We start from the raw sequence: 20,658 nt of genomic DNA, 5'->3' as shown, positions 1-20,658 counted from the left end.
TCAACAAGTAAAAAAACAAAAAAACGCAGATGCTGTAAATTAGAAAGAACAACAGAAATTGCTGGAAAAGCTCAGCAGGTTTGGCAGCTTCTGTGAAGAGAAATTGGAGTTAAAGTTTCAGGTCCAGTGACACTTCCGCAGAAGATAACAATAACAAAGCTTAATGTATGCAGAAAGGAAGAAAGTAGATTTGAAATTATACAATTGCTAATATTGTACCAGCAAGGGTCTGTTAATATCTATTAGAGATTAGACTGGACAGACTCAGGAACAGTTTCTTCCCAGCTCTTGTAAGATTTCTGAATGGACCTCTCATACGTGAAATACAGTGTTGATCTCGCTCTTAGCGTACCTTCTCTGCAGCGGTAACATTGCATTCCTCACTCTGTTCCATTACCCTAATGCTGCATGGTGGCTCAGTGGTTAGCATTGCTGCCTCACAGAGCCAGGGACCCTAGTTCAATTCCAACCTTGGGTGACTGTCTGTGCAGAGTTTGCACACTTGCCCTGTGTCTTGCAGGTGCTCCAGTTTCCTCCCACAGTCCAAAGATGGATTTGCCGTGTTAAATTGCCCGTAGTGTTCAGGGACGTGTGTGTTCGGCATTTTTGTCAGGGAAATGTATAGTAATAAGATAGGGGGAATGGGTCTGGGTGGATCACTCTTCAGAGGGTCAGTGTGGACTTGTTTGACCATAGGGCCTGTTTCCACACTGTAGACATCCTATTCTGTGTGTACTGCAAACAAAACAAAACTTTTCACTGTACTTCGAGACATGTCACAATAATAATTCAGATCAAATCAAATTCAGGACATCAAGAACATAATCTGACTGCAGCATAAGTTGTTGCTCCCTGTTCAATATGGCATTCTTGCATCTGTCCTGATGAGTGTAGAATGAATGACAGATTATGTTTCATGAGAATGATTCAAGCTGTCTTATTCATCCTAACGTATTCTTTCAGAGGAGCACTATATCAACGTTCCCAATCAAAGGAAGAAATTTCAACAGGTAAGTCAATCCTTTCAACTCTTCTGGATACATCAGAGTGGAATGGAATGGCAGACAGAGTTTATTCCAGATAAATGTGAGGAAGGTTAAGTAGTCGTGGAAATTATACAGTGAATGGCAGAACCCTTAGGAGCATTGAGATGTAGAGGGATCTGGGTGTGCAGGCCCCCAGATCACTGAAGGTGGCAGTGCAGGTAGACAAGGTAGTATATAGACCAATGGCCTGCTTACCTTCATTTGGACGGGGCATTGAGTATATTGATAAACACGTTATGCTGCAGCTTTATAGAGCTTCAGTGAGGCCACACTTGGAATATTGCATCCAGTTCTGGTCACCACACTAACCAGAAGGACGTGGATGCTTTGGAGAGGGGTGCAGAAAGGTTTGATCAGGATGTTGCCTGGTATGGGGCCTTTAGCTCTGAAGGAAGGTTGGTTAGACTGGGTTTGTTCTCACTGGAACGCAGGAGGTTGAGGGCTGACCTGATAGAAATGTAAAAGCTTGGGAATGGCATGGATAGAGTGGAAAGTATGAGGCTTTTCCCCAGGGTGGAGGGGTCAGTTACTCGGGGATACAGGTTGTTTGATGTGGGGGGAGAGGGGGGGAGGAGGGGAAGTTTAAAAAAGACGTGCTGGCTAGGATTTTCACACAAAGGGTGGTGAGTGCCTGGAACATGCTGTCAGAGGGGGTGGAAGCAGGTACATTAACAGCGTTCACCTGGACGGATATATGAATAGGAAGGAAATAGAGGGCTACAGATCCTGTAAGTGAAGGCAGTTTTAGTATGGAAGGGCAAAACATGTCAGCACAGGCTGGGAGGGCTGAAGGGCTGTTCCTGTTCTTATTGGTCTGTGTTCTTTGCTCTTTAGTCATTTCCCTGTGACTGATACCAAAAGAGAAAATGCTGGAAAATCTCAGCAGGTCTGGCAGCATCTGTCAGGAGAGAAAAGAGCTGACGTTTCGAGTCTAACTGACTGTCAAAGCTGACAAAAGGGTCAGTTAGACTCGAAACGTCAGCTCTTTTCTCTCCTTACAGATGCTGCCAGACCTGCTGAGATTTTCCAGCATTTTCTCTTTTGGTTTCAGATTCCAGCATCCGCAGTAACTTTCCTTTATCCCTGTGACTGATGACAGTCTGATCCCTTTTTTGGCTAATCATTTGTGCTGTGTGATCGGAATCACTTGAAAGGAATTGCCATTTGAATTTTTCCCTTCAGCTCCCTAAGAGTGTGTAGAGCAGGGAATAAAACATTTACCTTCATGTGACAATGTATTTTAATTATCAGAGAAGAGGAACAAGGCTTAACAAATGTGAACAGGTTTGACCTTGGTGACGATATCACTGGAGGCAACGATATAAAATGCCACAACGAATCTCTGATGTGGAGGTGATGGTGTTGGACGCGGGTGGGCAAAGTCAGAAGTCACACAACACCAGGATACAGTCCAATCGATGAACTTGAAGTCACAAGTCACAGCGCTCCAAAAGCTTTGTGATTGCAAATAAACCTGCCGCACTATAACCTGGTGTCGTGTGATTTCTGAGGAAGAATCGTTTTTACCGGGATGCCTTGAATTTTACCCAGAAACACACCAATTGCTTTGAGGTCTTTGAGGTCTTTGTGGGCGGCACGGTGGCACTGTGGTTAGCACTGCTGCCTCACAGCGCCAGAGACCCGAGTTCAATTCCCGACTCAGGCGACTGACTGTGTGGAGTTTGCACGTTCTCCCCGTGTCTGCGTGGGTTTCCTCCGGGTGCTCCGGTTTCCTCCCACAGTACAAAGATGTGCAGGATCAGGTGAATTGGCTATGCTAAATTGCCCGGAGTGTTAGGTAAAGGGGTAAATGTAGGGGAATGGGTGGGTTGCGCTTCGGCGGGTCGGTGTGGACCTTGTTGGGCCGAAGGGCCTGTTTCCACACTGTAAGTAATCTAATCTAATCAAGAGCAAAAAAACCAAATTGCAACCTTTCTCATTGGCTGGGCGACACAGTTTGAAGTCAGTTGGCTAAAGGAATAACAAAATGGTGGAGTTATTTTTTGATACACTGAGCTGTTGTGATCTGCCTGCCAACTCATTCAACAGGAATACAAAACAGCTGGGGGAGGGATGAGAAAATAACTTGCGACGGGAATAAATGGGAGCACTCTAGGGCAAAACCGAGAGGGAGGCAGCAAATATTTAGTGAGATCTTTCAAAGAACATGTTCAGGTGGAGAAATCTGTATGATTTAAGGTTCCAGCCACCACTGTCAGATATTAATTAATTCCCAGCAAAGATTTGAAATATTATTTAGCCTGTTCATCATCCACATTAAATCCAGTTACTCCCACATCTGCATTGGCCCCCTCTGTTTCCCTTCCTGTTGAGGTCTATTCCAGAATATTCCACACCTGAAAACTGTTTTCTTTACGTCCCAAGGATTCCGCAGAGATCAACGCTACTTACACGGTGAGTGGAACCCACCTGCTAATGCATGTTCGACATCAATTGTACTGAGCATTACACAGGAAGCAGTAAATCTGACTTGTTGTGATCACTTCCCACAGAGTTTGAAGTTGGGGGAACAGTCAGTGTACAATGAAATACAAAGGTAAGATTCACGCTGCTTCCTGAATTGTCAGGTGATCAATTGATCTGGGTAACATCCACCTCATTATCATGCATCTCTGAATTTATGCATCATATGTCTGTTTAATAGCCAACAGTCTTTCATTCTATCTATCTATCTACCTACCTACCTATCTGTCTGTCTATCTGTCTATATATCTATCTGTCTGTCTATCTATCTATCTATCTATCTATCTATCTATCTATCTATCTATCTATCTATCTATCTATCTATCTATCTATCTATCTGTCTGTCTATCCGTCTGTCTGTCTGTCTATCTATCTGTCTGTCTATCTATCTGTCTGTCTATCTATCTGTCTGTCTGTCTGTCTGTCTATCTATCTATCTGTCTGTCTATCTGTCTGTCTATCTATCTATCTATCTATCTATCTATCTATCTATCTATCTATCTATCTATCTATCTATCTATCTATCTATCTATCTATCTATTTATCAGTGCAGCTGACCAATTGTCCATAAATTCTGTGTGAAGGCTGTTTGAAATTGTTCATTCCCACGTCACATATTTGGACAGATTATCACATGGTGTTTGATTATTTTGCAGATATTGATCCTGCATTTAATGCTATTGTTTTTCAGTCACGATGTTGGGAAGCATACAGCCTGAACAAGAACAAACTGAAGTCAGCCAGGATCTGAACAGTATTTCACTCTCCATTTGGCCTGAATCTTTTATTTCAATTTTATGAGAGTCCTGAAAGAAACATCGTCCTCAAAGACACAGGCAATATTAAAATCTCTGATTATTTAATACTGCACTATATTTCTGGGCTTTAAGTCGAGTATTGGGATATGTCCCACTTGGGAACCCAATGAACACAGATATCTTTATGTCTACCTTTCCCAACATTTAGATAATTTCAAATTGAAATTCAATTGGACAATCTGATGACAAAGCCAGTATTTGTTGCCCAGAGTTAACCACATTGCTGTGAGTCTGGAGTCACATGTAGGAAGCATGGCAGTTTCCTTCCTGAAGGACATTAGTGAACCAGATGGGTTTTGACCCAACAATCAGGTTATCAGCCTCATTAATTCCAGATTTTCGTTGAATCGAAATTCCGCCATCTGCCCTGGCTGGACTTGAACCAGGTCCCCCCAGAACACTAGGAGAAAGTGAGGACTGCAGATGCTGGAGATCAGAATCGAGAGTGTGGTGCTGGAGAAGCGCAGCAGGTCAGACAGTATCCTGATGCTGCCTGGCCTGCTGCGTTTTCCCAGCAACACACTCTCAACTCCCCAGAACACAACATCGGTATCTGGATCCATGGTTTGGCAATGATGTCACAGGGCCAATACACTTTCTTGCCCGACACTTGCTTGTCACTCCCATATCTTGGTGTCAATCTTTAAATGTTACCTCCCAAACCAGGAATATTTACAATTCCCCATTTCTTTCCTTCAGGTCTTAATGCTTTTACACTGGCTGTGAAATCGTATAGAGGGTGGCATTGTGGCTCAGTGGTTAGCATGGGACCTGGGTTCAATCCCACCCTCGGGCGACTGTATGTGTGGAGTTTGCACATTCTTCTCCCCGTGTCTGCGTGGGTTTCCTCCGGGTGCTCCGGTTTCCTCCCATGGTCAGAAGATGTGCTGGTTAGGGTGGGTTGGCCATGCCAATCCCACGTTCCTACTCCTGGCCCATATCCCTCCAAACCTTTCCTATTCATGTATCCAAATAAATGTCTTTTAAATGTTATAACTGTACCCTTACCCACCACCTCCTCAGGCGGTTCATTCCACACGTGTAAGAAAAGATTGCCTCTATGTCTTTTTAACATTTCTCTTCTCTCACCTTAAAAATGTGCCCCCGGGTCTTGAAATCCCACAATCTGGGGGAAAGACAACTACTATCAACTCAATCCATACCCCTCATTAATTCGTAAACTTCTATCAGGTCACCTCCCAACCTCCTACACTCTAGTGAAAAAAGTCTCACCCTATCCAGCCTTTCTTGTGTTTAAATAAATTGTGTCTGGTTTAACGATTAATAGTTTGACTAGTTGCATTCCAACTGGAACATACACTTCAAATTTGCCATTAAAAACAAGAAAAAGTTAGGGTCTAGGCTACTTTTAATAAATATTTTTAGAGGGCCTGGTCTGGTCCATAGCTACGTCAGTGTATTTTCAATGCTTCAATAATGGTGTGATTTTCTAATAAATGGCTTGCTTATCAGGATGGTAAGTTGATATAATTTTGTGAAGAAATTTTAAAATGGTTGTGATTTAGTAGAGTCCCTCAAGAGTTGATAAATAAAGATTGCGCCTCCCTTCAAAGAGTTGCAGAATAATGTTTGGAAGATCTATATTAAAACCAAAGGACTGCAGACAGTGGAAATCAGGAACAAAACCTGTGGGGAGCACCCAGCAGAGTCTGGCAGCCTCTGTGGGGAGAGAGATAGAGAGAGAGCAGAGTTTCGCATCAGATGACACTTCAGCTTTGAGCTTGGAAAGGTTGGTAAAGGTGCTGAAAGATTAGAATGGAAATCCTGTCAGAGAGAGAGGAGCAGAACGTGAGGGTTGGCGCGGCTATATTTTCATAGTGAAATCTACATTTTCTTCATTTAATCCATTTTTCTTAGATAACTCCACATTTTGTTGCATCTAAATTTTCTTCAGTTTAATCTACATCTTCTTAGTTAAACCTATATTTTCTTCAGTGAAACCTACATCTTCTTAGTTAGATATATATTTTTTTAGACCTATATTTTCTTTAGTTAAATCTGCATTTTCTTAATTAATCCTATATTATCTTTAGTTAAATCTATGTTTCCTTTAGTATAGTCTACAGTTTCTTAGTTAAATCTACATTCTCTTAGTTAAACCAACAATTTTCTTGCATAAGTTAATAGTTAAGTCCATATTTTCTGAGTTAAATCCATATTTTCTTATTTAAATGTACATTTTCTTCAGTTTCATCAGCATTTTCTTAATTATACTTATATCTTCTTCAGTTAAATCTACATTTTTAAATTCGTTCCCAGTGAAACCTTCATTGTCTTAGTCAAAACTATGTTTTCTTCATTAAACCTGTATTTTCTTCTGTTAAATCTGCATTTTCTTCAGTTTAATCTACATTTTCCCAGTGAAATCTATATTTTCTTAGTTAAATCTAATTTTTTGTTAAACCTACATTTTCTTGGTTAAATCTGTATGGTTTTGTTAAGTCTAAATTTCCTATAGTTAAATCTATATTTCCTTACTTAAATCTACATTTTCTGAGTCATATGTACATTTTCTTAGTTCAATCTATATTTTTCATTAAATTGATATTTTCTAAATTAAATCCCTATTTTCTAAATTAAATCCATATTTTCTTTCCTTAAATCAATATTTACTTTAGTTTAATCTACATTTTCTTAGTTATATTTATATTTACCTAGTTAATTCTTGTTTTCTTAGTTAAATTGATATTTTCTTTAGTTAAATCTGTTTTCCTTTTAGTTTCACCTGCATTTTCTTAGTTAAATCATTTTTAAGTTAAATCTACATTTTATTAGTTAAATCTGTATTGTTTTTGTTAAATCTACAGCTTCTTCATTAAATCTATATTTTTTCATTAATTTGAAGTCTTCTTAGTTAAATCCATCTTTTCTTTCATGATATCAGCATTTTCTTCAGTTTAATCTACATGTTTTTAGTTAAATTTATATTTTCTTATTTAAATCTATGTTTTCTTAGTTAAATCTGCTTTTTCTTTCATTTCACCTGAACCTTTTTCATTAAATCTATATATTTTTCGTTAAATCTATATTTTCTTAATTAAATCTATGTTCTCTTCCATTAAATCTACAATTTCTAAGTTAAACCTATGTTTTCTCAGTGAAACCTACATTTCCTTAGATAAATCTGTGTTCTTAGATAAACCTATTTTTTTTTAGTTAAATTGGCATTCTCTTTAGTTTAATCTACATTTCTTTAGTTAAAACTGTATTTTCTTTCGTTAAATCAAGAATTTCTTAGTCAAATCTACATTTTCTTTGTTAAATCTGTATAGTTTTTGTTAAATCTACATTTCCTTCAGTTAAATCTATATTGTTGTTATTTAAATCTGCAGTTCCTTAGTCAAGTCTTCATTTCCCAAGTTAAATCTATATTTCCTTAGTCAAATATACATGTTCTTTGTTCAATCTATATTTTTTCATTAAATTGACATCTTCTAAGTTAAATCTACATTTTCTTAGTTAAGTCTATATTCTCTGCCATTAAATCGACAATTTCTAAGTTAAACCAATGTTTTCTTAGTGAAACCTACATTTTCTCAGTTAAATCTGTGTTCTTAGTTAAACTTATATGTTCTTTAGTTAAATCGGCATTTTCTTTAGTTTAATCTACAGTTTTTAAATTTATATCTATATTTTCTTTAGCTAAATCTAGAAGTTCTGAGTCAAGTCGACATTTTCTTAGTTAAATCTGTATTGTTTTTGTTCAGTCTATATTTTCTCCAGTTAAATCTACATTTCCTCACTTAAATCTATATTTTCTGAGTCATATATATTTTTCATAGTTCAATCGATATTTTAAGTTAAATTTACATTTTCTTAGTTAAATATATATTCTCTTCCATTAAATCCACAATTTTAAAGTTAAACCTATTTTTTCTCAGTAAAACCAACATTTCCTTAGATAAATCTGTGTTCTGAGTTAAACCTATATTTTCTTTAGATAAATTGGCATTTTCTTTAGAGTAATTCACAGTTTTTTAGTTAAATCTGTATTTTATTTCGTTAAATCTAGAATTTCTTAGTCTGGCCTACATTTTCTTAGATAAATCTACATTTTCTTAGTTAATTCTATATTTCCTTACTTAAATCTGTATTTTCTGAGTCATATATACATTTTCTTAGTTCAATCCATATTTTTTCATTAAATTGACATTTTCTAAGTTAAATCCATATTTTGTTCATTAAATCAGCGTTTTCTTTAGTTTAATTTACATTTTCTTAGTCAAATTTATATTTTCTTTAGTAAATCTATGTTTTCTTCAGTGAAATCTATATTTTTCTTCAGTTTAATTGACATTTTCTTTGTTAAATCTATATTTCCTTCGTGAAGTCTATATTTTCTGAGCTAAATCTATATTTTTGCAGTGTAAACTAAACATTTCCTAATTAAATCCATACATTCTTAGTTAAACATATATTTCCTTAGTCAAATATACATTTTCTTGGTTAAATCCATATTTTTGTTCGTTAAATGGGCATTTTCTTTAGTTTAATCTACATTTTCTTAGTTAAATCTATATTGTCTTATTGAAATGCATATTTTCTTCAGGTAAATCAACATTTTCTTAGTGAAGTCTACATTTTCTTTCATTTAAATCTATTTTTTCGATAAATCCACACTTTCATAGCTAAATCTATATTTTCATTACATCTGCATTTTCTCAGTTAAACCTACATTTTCTTTGTGAAACCTACATTTTCTCAGTTAAATCTACAGTTTTTTAGTTAAACGTATAGTTTTTTTTATTTAAATCTCTATTTTCTTTAGTTTAATTGGTATTTTCTTAGTTAAATCTATATTTTCTTTCAGACTGGAGACCTTTGACCATTGGTGTGCCAACAAGGATCGGTGCTGGGTCCTCTACTTTTTGTCATTTACATAAATGATTTGGATGTGAAATAACACGTAAAGTTAGTAAGTTTGCAGATGACACCAAAATTGGAGATGTAGTGGACAGCAAAGGAGATTACCTCAGATTACAACGGGATCTTGACCAGATGGGCCAATGGGATGAGAAGTGGCAGATGGAGTTTAATTCAGATAAATGCGAGGTGCTACATTTTGGGAAAGCAAATCTTAGCAGGACTTATACGCTTAATGGCAATTTCCTAGGGAGATTTGCTGAACAAAGAGACCTTGAAAGTGGAGTCGCAGGTAGATAGGATAGTGAAGAAGGCATTTGGTATGCTTTCCTTTATTGGTCAGAGTGTTGGAGTTGGAAGGTCATGTTGTGGCTGAACAGGACATTGGTTAAGCCATTTTTGGAATATTATATGCAATCCTGTCTCCTTCCTATCGGAAAGATGTTGTGAACCTTGAAAAGGTTCAGAAAAGATTTACAAGGATGTTGCCAGGGTTGGAGGATCTGAGCTCCAGGGAGAGGCTGAACAGGCTGGGGCTGTTTTCCCTGGAGCGTCGGAGGCTGAGGGGTGACCTTATAGAGGTTTACAAAATCATGAGGGGCATGGATAGGGTAAATAGACAAAGTCTTTTCCCTGGGGTCGGGGAGTCCAGAACTAGAGGGCATTGGTTTATGGTGAGAGGGGAAAGATATAAAAGGGACCTAAGGGGCAACTTTTTCATGCAGAGGGTGGTGCGTGTGTGGAATAAGCTGCGAGAGGAAGTGTTGGAGGTTGGTACAATTACAGCATTTAAAAGGCATCTGAATGAAGATCTGAATAGGAAGAGTTCAGAGGGATATGGGCCAAGTGCTGGAAAATGGGACTAAACTAGGTAAGGATATCCGGCCGGTGTGAACGAGTTGGACCGAAGAGTCTGTTTCCATGCCTTACATCTTTATGACTCAATGACTCTAAATCTATATTTTCTTAGTTAAATCAACATTTTCATTGTTAAATCTATTATTTCTTTAGTCAAATCCACATTTTCTTTGATAAATCTATATTTTTATAGTTAAATCTACATTTTCTGAATGAAATCTGTACGTTCTTAGTTAAATTTATATTTTCTTCGTAAAACCTACACTTTCCTAATTAAATCTATATTTTCTTAGTTAAATCTATATGTTCTTAGTACAAAATATGTTTTCTTACTTAAATATATAGTTTCTTACTGTGGTTCTGTTCGCCGAGCTGGAAGTTTTTGTTGCAAACGTTTCGTCCCCTGTCTATGTGACATCCTCAGTGCTTGGGAGCCTCCTGCGAAGCGCTTCTGTGGTGTTTCCTCCGGTGTTTATAGTGGCCTGTCCCTGCCGCTTCCGGTTGACAATTCCACACCGACCCGCCGAAGCGCAACCCACCCATACCCCTACATTTACCCCTTACCTAACACTACGGGCAATTTAGCATGGCCAATTCACCTGACCTGCACATCTTTGGACTGTGGGAGGAAACCGGAGCACCCGGAGGAAACCCACGCAGACCCGGGGAGAACATGCAAACTCCACACAGTCAGTCGCCTGAGGCGGGAATTGAACCCGGGTCTCTGGCGCTGTGAGGCAACAGTGCTAACTGCTGTGCTACCGTGTCGCCCACAAATCTTCTCTCAAACTTTGAATATAGTTTCTTAGTTCAATCTTTTTTTATTTAATCCACATTTTCTTAGTTAAATCTACATTTTCTTAGTTAAATCTACATATCCTCATTCAAATATATATTTTCTTAGTTAAATCTATATTTTCTTAGTTCAATCTATATTGTCTTATTTCAATTTTTTGTTAAATCCACATTTTCTTCAATAAATCCATACTTTCTTTCTTTAAATCTACCTTTTCTTTACCAAGCCTATATTTTCTGAGCTATATCTACATTTTCTTTATTAAATCTATACATTCTTTCCTTAATCTATATTTGTTTTGCCAAGTTTATATTTTCTGAGCTAAATCTACATTTTCTTAGTTAAATGCATATTTTCTAATGTAAATCTATATTTTCTTAATGAAATCGGTATTTCCTGAATTATTCTATTTGTGAGCTTATAGCTCTGGCAGTACCGAAGTACCCTTGGTTTATGTGAAGGTGGGTGACTACTTATACAGCTTGGTGGGTATCATTTTCTCCTGAATTCGGAGACTGCAGCATGTTACTTTGAGCACCAGGTGGAGTCCCGAGCAGTCTGGTCTCTTCCCAGAGCATCAGCAATGACTCGTTGTTTGTAAATTGTGTTTTAATTGGATGAGCAAGTAGTGTTATTCACTCAAAAAGCGGGCAATGACGGAGGAGGGAGGGCAGGTCTGAAGACCTCCTCGTGGGTCTGCCCCTGGGCCTGGCCAAGCTGGCCATCAACAGGTCCAGGCAGCGGGCCGTGGAGGGGGTCGTTAGGGCCGACTGCCTGCCCCTCTTCCGCGGTTACGTTAGGGCCCGGGTGTCCTTGGAGAAGGAGCACGCGGTGTCCACCAACACCCTGGAGTTGTTCAGGGAGAGGTGGGTGCCGCAGGGAGTGGAATGCATCATTTCTCCCTCCAATTCTATTTTGATTTAGTCCTTACCCTCCCCTTCACTGTTTTGATCACACAGCACTGCCCTTTGATGCGAAGGGCAGTGTTTGTCACTGGCCACCCGGGTGTTTTCCTATCTTCCTGGTGGTGGAAATTGAATAAAAGATTGGTGCACTTTGTGTCTTTCACTGTGTCTCACACCTGCACACACACACCATGGGTGCTGGGGATAAAATAAGCACTACCGCACTTAGGTGGTAGTGTGGGGGTTAAATAAAAAAAAAAACAAAAAAAAACAGGAGATTTGGCGACTTGGGAAAAGAAAAAAAAATTTAAAAAAAATAAAGAAAAAAAAAAGAAAAAAACAAAAAAAAGAGAACAGGAGTCTCCCTGGCCAAACTAAAGAAAAAAAAAGAAAAAAAAAAAAAAAAAAAAAAGCGGGCAATGACGGAGGAGGGAGGGCAGGTCTGAAGACCTCCTCGTGGGTCTGCCCCTGGGCCTGGCCAAGCTGGCCATCAACAGGTCCAGGCAGCGGGCCGTGGAGGGGGTCGTTAGGGCCGACTGCCTGCCCCTCTTCCGCGGTTACGTTAGGGCCCGGGTGTCCTTGGAGAAGGAGCACGCGGTCTCCACCAACACCCTGGAGTTGTTCAGGGAGAGGTGGGTGCCGCAGGGAGTGGAATGCATCATTTCTCCCTCCAATTCTATTTTGATTTAGTCCTTACCCTCCCCTTCACTGTTTTGATCACACAGCACTGCCCTTTGATGTGAAGGGCAGTGTTTGTCACTGGCCACCTGGGTATTTTCCTATCTTCCTGGTGGTGGAAATTGAATAAATATTGGTGCACTTTGGGTCTCTCACTAAGTCTCACACCGACACATACACACCATGGGTGCTGGGGGGAATAAATACGCACTACTGCAGTTAGGCAGTAGGGTGGGGGGAATAAAAAAATCAAGCAATGAGTAATCTCTCTGTGACCAAGTCTTGTTTATAGAAAAAAGGACTGAATCAGAGAGGCTGAAACAGCGGGGGCAGGGCCAGGCTCAGCATAGGAATAGGAAACAGGGAGAAGGATTTCCACACTGTTTAGCAAGAGAGAGTGCAAGATACACAGTGAATTGCAGGAAACGGAAATGTGTGAAAGCAGACTGAGACAGGCAGAACTGAAAGCATTCGAGATTGAACAGGATGCATCTGCAAGAGAGCTGGACAGGTTAGCTCTGAGCCCCCCCCTCCCCCCGGGACTGCCCGATCATTGAGAGAGGGGCAACAGACTCAACTGGAGGATCACCACACCTCAGGCAAAGGGAGAGTCTGACAAGGAGAGTCCTGTATGGATGTGGGAATTGAGTTCACAAAGTTGAGCGAAAATAAGCCAACTACGTCAGCCTAATTGGAAACGTGAACACTGAGTTCATGGACACCACTTTTGTACTGTTACAAAGGGGAGGTCGACCCCCGCCCTGATAATTAAAACCGAAACACCGACCTCCTAATCTGATAAAGAAGTGTGACAAGGGGGAATAGCCAAACTCCTACCCTCAATCTGTTATAACGGAGTTGGGAAATGAAATGGAATCCTTTAACCCCCTCTACAAGCAGCAATTCATTCACCAAACTCCAGCAGTGAGCAAATTAACAAAATTACTATCAAACTGAACAATCTCCCTGAAGCACTAACTAAGCACAAACTTTACTGGGATGAACGTTGTTCAGATAATCACAATTCCCATTTATATAAACCCAATTAAGAAGAAAACGATAAAACTTAATCCTCCCAAATTCTCACAATCGATGTCTTTTCCACTTTATCTCCGATCTTACCTTCTGTTGAGCTCACATCACAAGTCTTTCTTTGCTAAATTCTGCTGTCAGGAATATTAATTAAGAGTGCCATGCACCTCTAGATGATGCTTAATCAGGGCTTAAAGATTTCTGTGAGAGCTCAATCATTACTCTCCAGATACAGTTGCCTTCCCTTGATTTCCAAATGCCCACAAATTGGAGGAACAACACCTCCTCTTCCGCCTGGGCAGCCTACAGCCCGGAGGACTCAACATTGAGTTCTCCGATTTCAAATAACCTCCCTTCCCATCCGCGAGTTCCCTGCCTAGCCCCCTCCTCTCCCTTCCATACCCCTCATCAACTGATCCTTTCAGCTACCAATCGGATTCATTCCACCCAGCAACCAACCAGGCCGTACCCTCTACCTGTGTCCACCTATCCCGACCTCACCATGCAGCCGGCTCTCCACACAAAATCCGCCTCCACTTCCCCCACCCCTTTATCTGCAGATCCCCTCACCCCACCATCAGTCCTGAAGAAGGGTTCCAACCGAAATGTTGACGTCTCCACCTTCTGATGCTGCCTGACTTGCTGTGTTCCTCCAGCCTCCTGCCTGTCCCTCCTGATGCTGCCTGCCTTGCTGTGTTCCTCCAGCCTCCTGCCTGTCCCTCCTGATGCTGCCTGCCTTGCTGTGTTCCCCCAGCCTCCTGCCTGTCCCTCCTGATGCTGCCTGCCTTGCTGTGTTCCCCCAGCCTCCTGCCTGTCCCTCCTGATGCTGCCTGCCTTGCTGTGTTCTCCCAGTCTCCTGCCTGTCCCTCCTGATGCTGCCTGCCTTGCTGTGTCCCTCCAGCCTCCTGCCTGTCCCTCCTGATACTGCCTGCCTTGCTGTGTCCCTCCAGCCTCCTGCCTGTCCCTCCTGATGCTGCCTGCCTTGCTGTGTCCCTCCAGCCTCCTGCCTGTCCCTCCTGATGCTGCCTGCCTTGCTGTGTTCCCCCAGCCTCCTGCCTGTCCCTCCTGATGCTGCCTGCCTTGCTGTGTTCCCCCAGCCTCCTGCCTGTCCCTCCTGATGCTGCCTGCCTTGCTGTGTTCCCCCAGCCTCCTGCCTGTCCCTCCTGATGCTGCCTGCCTTGCTGTGTCCCTCCAGCCTCCTGCCTGTCCCTCCTGATGCTGCCTGCCTTGCTGTGTTCCCCCAGCCTCCTGCCTGTCCCTCCTGATGCTGCCTGCCTTGCTGTGTTCCTCCCAGCCTCCTGCCTGTCCCTCCTGATGCTGCCTGGTCTGTTGTGTTCTTCCAACCTCCTGCTGGTCTACTACACATCTTGTATACCCATGATTATATATTAACTTCTTTGCAATCGGATTAGTTCGAGGTAGTCAAAACCAACATATTTAAATTTAATTCATCCTTTGTCTCCGCACTGGAGAAAGTGAGGACTGCAGATGCTGGAGATCAGAGTCGAGAGAATGGTGCTGGAAAAGCACTTCCGGTCAGGCAGCATCTGAGGAGCAGGAGAATCGACATTTCGGACATTACTGATGAAGAGCTAAGACCTAAAACGTTGACGCTCCTGCTCCTCGATGCTGCCTGACCAATTGTGATTTGATTTAGCCTCATGTGCCTTTTAAAAGGAGTTGGCTGAATTTAAACTGATGTCTGGCTAAAAATGTTGCTTGGGCCTGAAGAGTCTTTTGGTCCACCTGTTTCAATTTCGCACAGCGCTTGCAAACTTCCAAGCACACGCAAAACACAATCTAGGGTGTAGGTTTGCTCGCTGAGCTGTAGGTTTGATATCCAGACGTTTCATTACCTGGCTGGGTAACATCATCAGTGGCGACCTCCAAGTGAAGTGAAGCTGTTGTCTCCTGCTTTCTATTTATATGTTTGTCCTGGATGGGGTTCCTGGGGTTTGTGGTGATGTCATTTCCTGTTCGTTTTCTGAGGGGTTGATAGATGGTACCTAGATCTATGTGTTTTTTTATGGTGTTGTGGTTGGAGTGCCAGGCCTCTAGGAATTCTCTGGCATGTCTTTGCTTAGCCTGTCCCAGGATAAATGTGTTGTCCCATAGATCTAGATACCATCTATCAACCCCTCAGAAAACGAACAGGAAATGACATCACCACAAACCCCAGGAACCCCATCCAGGACAAACATATAAATAGAAAGCAGGAGACAACAGCTTCACTTCACTTGGAGGTCGCCACTGATGATGTTACCTAGCCAGGTAATGAAACATCTGGATATCAAACCTACAGTTCAGTGAGCAAACCTACACCCTAAACCTCAACCTGAGCTACAAACCTTGCAAAAACACAATCTCTAAAAGGGACCATGCACGGCTTTTGAATTCATTTTACAATTTTACCATTTTTCAGATGCCAACTTTGTGACAATGCGTTGTCCATAGAGACAATGGGATTGGCAAACGCGGGAGCCTTGGTAAGCAATTTGTTTGACCACTCTGGAAGGCTGGTTTAACTCCGGACATCACATTTTCAAAGGGGGAGGTGAAGATGATCGAGAGGTTTCCAAGTAGGAACCACATCCAATTAAATGGACAACAAGGGGTGGTATAATGGAGAAGAAGACCAGACCATGACATTAATAAAACTGACAGAATGCAAACAGAATAGGCAATAAGGAAATAATATCACGACACTGCAATGTTTGTGGTTTAATATATATCCAAAGGACTATACAACTGTGTTAATACATTATTTGCAATTAGTTCTGGCAGGCAACATGTGACCGAGAAGGTGGTTATTTTACAGGATAGCACAACAACAGATTGATGATGACATCAATGGGCCATGGCAGAGAGTTCAATAACCATGAGGCACAAAATGTCTTTGAGTAAGATTTAAGTGAATTTGAGGACCATCATGAGGGTGACAGGAATGTGAAAAGCATTGCCTTAAATCGTGGCAAATGGAAGACCTAACACCACCATTTAGAACAAAAATAATCTCTTGGATATTCACCTGAAATGTTACAACATTCCGAACTGTGGGTGGAATACAACGGGATCACCACGGTGGCACAGTGGTTAGCACGGCTGCCTCACGGCACCAGGGACCCGGGTTCGATCCCACCCTCGGGCGACTGCCTGTGTGGAATTTGCACATTCTCCCCGTGTCTGCGTGGGTTTCCTCCGGGTGCTCCGGTTTCCTACCGCAGTCCAAAGATGTGCAGGTTAGGGTGGATTGGCCATGGGAAATTGTTCCATAGTGCCCAGGGATGTGCAGGTTATGGTGGATTAGTCATGCTAAGTTACCCATAGTGTCCAGGGATGTGCAGGTTAGGGTGGATTAGTCATGCTAAGTTACCCATAGTGTCCAGGAATGTGCAGGTTAGGGTGGATTGGCCATGGAAATTGTCCCATAGTGCCCAGGGATGTGCAGGTTAGGGTGGATTGGCCATGGGAAATTGTCCCACAGTGTTCAGGGATGTGCAGGTTAGGGTGGATTGGCCATGGGAAATTGTCCCATAGTGCCCAGGGATGTGCAGGTTAGGGTGGATTGGCCATGGGAAATTGTCCCATAGTGTCCAGCGATGTGCAGGTTAGGGTGGATTGGCCATGGGAAATTGTCCCATAGTGCCCAGGGATGTGCAGGTTAGGGTGGACTGGCCATGGGAAATTGTCCCATAGTGTTCAGGGATGTGCAGGTTAGGGTGGATTGGCCATGGGAAATTGTCCCATAGTGCCCAGGGATGTGCAGGTTAGGGTGGACTGGCCATGGGAAATTGTCCCATAGTGCCCAGGGATGTGCAGGTTAGGGTGGACTGGCCATGGGAAATTGTCCCATAGTGTTCAGGGATGTGCAGGTTAGGGTGGATTGGCCATGGGAAATTGTCCCATAGTGCCCAGGGATGTGCAGGTTAGGGTGGACTGGCCATGGGAAATTGTCCCATAGTGTTCAGGGATGTGCAGGTTAGGGTGGATTGGCCGTGGGAAATTGTCCCATAGTGCCCAGGGAAGTGCAGGTTAGGGTGGATTGGCCATGGGAAATTGTCCCATAGTGTTCAGGGATGTGCAGGTTAGGGTGGATTGGCCATGGGAAATTGTCCCATAGTGTTCAGGGATGTGCAGGTTAGGGTGGATTGGCCATGGGAAATTGTCCCATAGTGTTCAGGGATGTGCAGGTTAGGGTGGATTGGCCATGGGAAATTGTCCCATAGTGTTCAGCGATGTGCAGGTTAGGGTGGATTGGCCATGGGAAATTGTCCCATAGTGCCCAGGGAAGTGCAGGTTAGGGTGGATTGGCCATGGGAAATTGTCCCATAGTGTCCAGGGATGTGCAGGTTAGGGTGGATTGGCCATGGGAAATTGTCCCATAGTGTCCAGGGAAGTGCAGGTTAGGGTGGATTGGCCATGGGAAATTGTCCCATAGTGTCCAGGGAAGTGCAGGTTAGGGTGGATTGGCCATGGGAAATTGTCCCATAGTGCCCAGGGATGTGCAGGTTAGGGTGGATTGGCCATGGGAAATTGTCCCATAGTGCCCAGGGATGTGCAGGTTAGGGGAAAAATGTCGAGTAATAAGGTCTGGGTGGGATACCTTTCGGAGAGTGGATGTGGACTTGTTGGGCTGCAGGGCCTGTGCCCACACTGTAGGGATCTGCTTCTATGATTCTCGATGGCTGTTGACCAAGAGGCTCATACGTGATGAACCAAAGGATCTCCTTCCATCAGAAATATCTACATCATGTTCATGACCTTTCAAAAAGTGATGATTCTATTCAAGGTCCCAGTGAGACCCCACCTCTGGAATGCTGTGAAGGAAAGGGGTCATTTCATTGAGAACAATTCAGAGACAGTTCACGAGGATGGCCCCTGCTATGGAGGGATTGTCTCCTGACCGAAGCTTAAACTGGGTGGGACTCTCCTCACTGGAGTTTAGAACGAGAGACGATCTCACTGAAACATTTCGGATTCTGAAGGGGTTGGACAGGGTCAATGCTGAGAGAGAGGGTCCCCCCCAGGGGAGAGTCTAGGAGCAGAGGGCACTGTCTCAGAATAAAGGGGCACCAAATTCAGACTGAGATGGGGAGGAATTTCTTCTCTCAGAGAGTTGTGGGCCTTTGGAGCTCCCTGTCTTAGACAGCTTGTGGGGGCAGAGTCCGTGTGTCTACTGAAGGCTGTGATAGAGAAATTCCTGATCAGTCAGGGGATCGAGGAAAAGGGCAGGAAAGTGGACATGAGGAATGTCGGATCAGCCCATGATCCTGTCCAATAGCAGAGCAGGCTCAAGTGGCCAAATGGCTAAATCCTTAAATCTTGGCAAATGGAAAACCCAACACCACAATTGAAAAGAAAAAAATTCTCTTGGACATCCACCTAAAAAGGTTACAACAGACCAACTGATCCTGTCCTATTTCTGATGGTCTTCTTGGCATTCCTGCTGTGGTTATTAATGATGCTTTCCAGTCTGGGATGTGGTGGCAGTGTCTGTTGGATGATGTCGTGATCTCAGGGTATCAAATGTCCACGGGCTTCAGTATGGGTTTGCAACTTTCTGGGATGGTGGTAGTGTCCCTATCACTGAGCCAGCAGTGCCGGCTTCAAGTCCCACCTGTTGCACCCCTCTCTGACAGGTACTTTGAAAAAAGTATGGACAGTTCCGATTGTGTTATCACTGTCAATGAGGGGGTCGATCACTCAGTGATCAAACTATTTAGCTGGAATCTCAATTTTAGCCACACATCTCTGACCAATCCATAATGAACGGAATAAATCTACTTGTGTTTGAGAACACTATAGACAATCTCTTCTGAATCGACGTTGTCTTCATGGTGCCAACCCTTCGGTGTCCCTACATTCTGCTGCTGTACATTCACGGATGTGTACACGATCTCACTGGGGCACTATTGAAAAATAACACGTTTTATCTTGGTGAAAACATTTTATCAACGCATGCCATTGTTCCTTTCAAATGCCAGCTTCGCTAACACCCACATGCACACATACACATATACGTTTGTGGGGTGAATTTGTACTTGCAGAGTTACGTTGTACTTTGCACAAAAAAACTGCATGAATCCATGTAAGACTCTGTTAACTCATTTTTTTTAGATTAGAATCAGTCACAGTCATATAATGGCACAGACAGCAGCACACAGCGGGGCTAACACCTTCAATACATTATCTGGACTGACAGACACCAATTGTTGAAGTTCATTTGAGAATGTAACTTTTTAAAAAAAGGTTGCAATATGAAAGAACTGAAACCAACATGGTCATTCTAACAGCTGAGAGACTGAACAAACATTCAAGGTACCTTTCAATGTATAATTTCAGTTATATCACACTGTAAACTTTTGCTATCAATTCTGTGTCTTACAATCTTAGTCTCCACAACCACCTGATGAAGGAGCAGTGCTCTGAAAGCTAATGCTTCCAAATAAACCTATTGGGCTATAACCTGGTATTGTGTGATTTTTAACCTAGTTAGTAAAATGTAGACATGTCAATGCAAGGCAAGGGAGTGCTCATTGGACAGGTAGCTCAGGGGTACAGAGAGATATTGGAGTGCTTGTCCACAGATCCCTGCACGTGGTTAAGAAGTGGTTAATAAGACATTCAGCATTGGTCATGGCATAGATTATAACGGCAGGGAGGTAGTGCTGGAGCTGTACTGAACTTTGGTGAGGCCACTGCTGGAGTACTGTGTGCAGTTCTGGCCCCCACACGACAGGAAGGATGTGATTGTAGAGGAAGAGGGTACAGAGGGAGACGCACCACAGTGTTGCCCTGGGACGCAGCAGTTCAGCAATGGAGAGAGAGGCTGGATAAGCTTGGGTTATTTTCTCTGGAGCAGAGAAGGTTGAGGGGGGGGGGGGAGACCTGATGGAGGTGGCTAAGGAGAAGTGTTAGCAATAACACTAAGTAATAACACTAGTGTTATTACAGCCAAACGGTTAACACAGTAAATCATCTGGGGACCTGCATTCAAATCCTACAACAGTAGATGGTGGAATATGAACTCTGTGGAAGTAAGAGTCTAATGATGAACAGGAATCTATTGCTAACTGTTGGAAAAACCCACCCGGTTCACTAATGTCCCTGAGGGAAGGAAATCACCGTCCTTACTTGGTCTGTGTCTACAGGTGACT

The 20,658-nt window shown here is 42.4% G+C and overlaps 2 protein-coding genes across 5 annotated transcripts in view; one reads left to right on the top strand and one right to left on the bottom strand.

The window, feature by feature from the left end:
• The window catches only part of LOC122544194 (nectin-1-like), a 36,155-nt gene extending 30,332 nt beyond the window's left edge, over positions 1-5,823 (top strand). For 3 of the 4 annotated variants that reach the window (XM_087980745.1, XM_087980743.1, XM_087980746.1), the window contains exons 7-10: positions 955-1,010; positions 3,432-3,461; positions 3,560-3,603; positions 4,222-5,823. In XM_087980745.1, the coding sequence (XP_087836871.1) occupies positions 955-1,010; positions 3,432-3,461; positions 3,560-3,603; positions 4,222-4,249 (158 nt within the window). In that variant the 3' untranslated portion in view covers positions 4,250-5,823. The remainder of the gene's footprint in view (positions 1-954; positions 1,011-3,431; positions 3,462-3,559; positions 3,604-4,221) is intronic. The other variant, XM_087980744.1, reaches the window with a different exon arrangement.
• Positions 5,824-16,198: 10,375 nt separating this feature from the next.
• The window catches only part of LOC148139416 (nectin 1b-like), a 63,984-nt gene continuing 59,524 nt past the window's right edge, over positions 16,199-20,658 (bottom strand). Inside the window, exon 5 of the mRNA XM_087980742.1 lies at positions 16,199-19,410. Within this exon, the coding sequence (XP_087836868.1) occupies positions 19,282-19,410 (129 nt within the window). The 3' untranslated portion in view covers positions 16,199-19,281. The remainder of the gene's footprint in view (positions 19,411-20,658) is intronic.

Source organism: Chiloscyllium plagiosum, unplaced genomic scaffold, assembly GCF_037043375.1.
Source record: "Chiloscyllium plagiosum isolate Xiang-an unplaced genomic scaffold, Cpla_swu_hap1 HiC_scaffold_38, whole genome shotgun sequence".
In the NCBI taxonomy this organism is placed as follows: Eukaryota; Metazoa; Chordata; class Chondrichthyes; order Orectolobiformes; family Hemiscylliidae; genus Chiloscyllium; species Chiloscyllium plagiosum.
The sequence above is the reverse complement of the archived record's forward strand: the minus strand, read 5'-3'. Positions and strand labels throughout refer to the sequence as shown.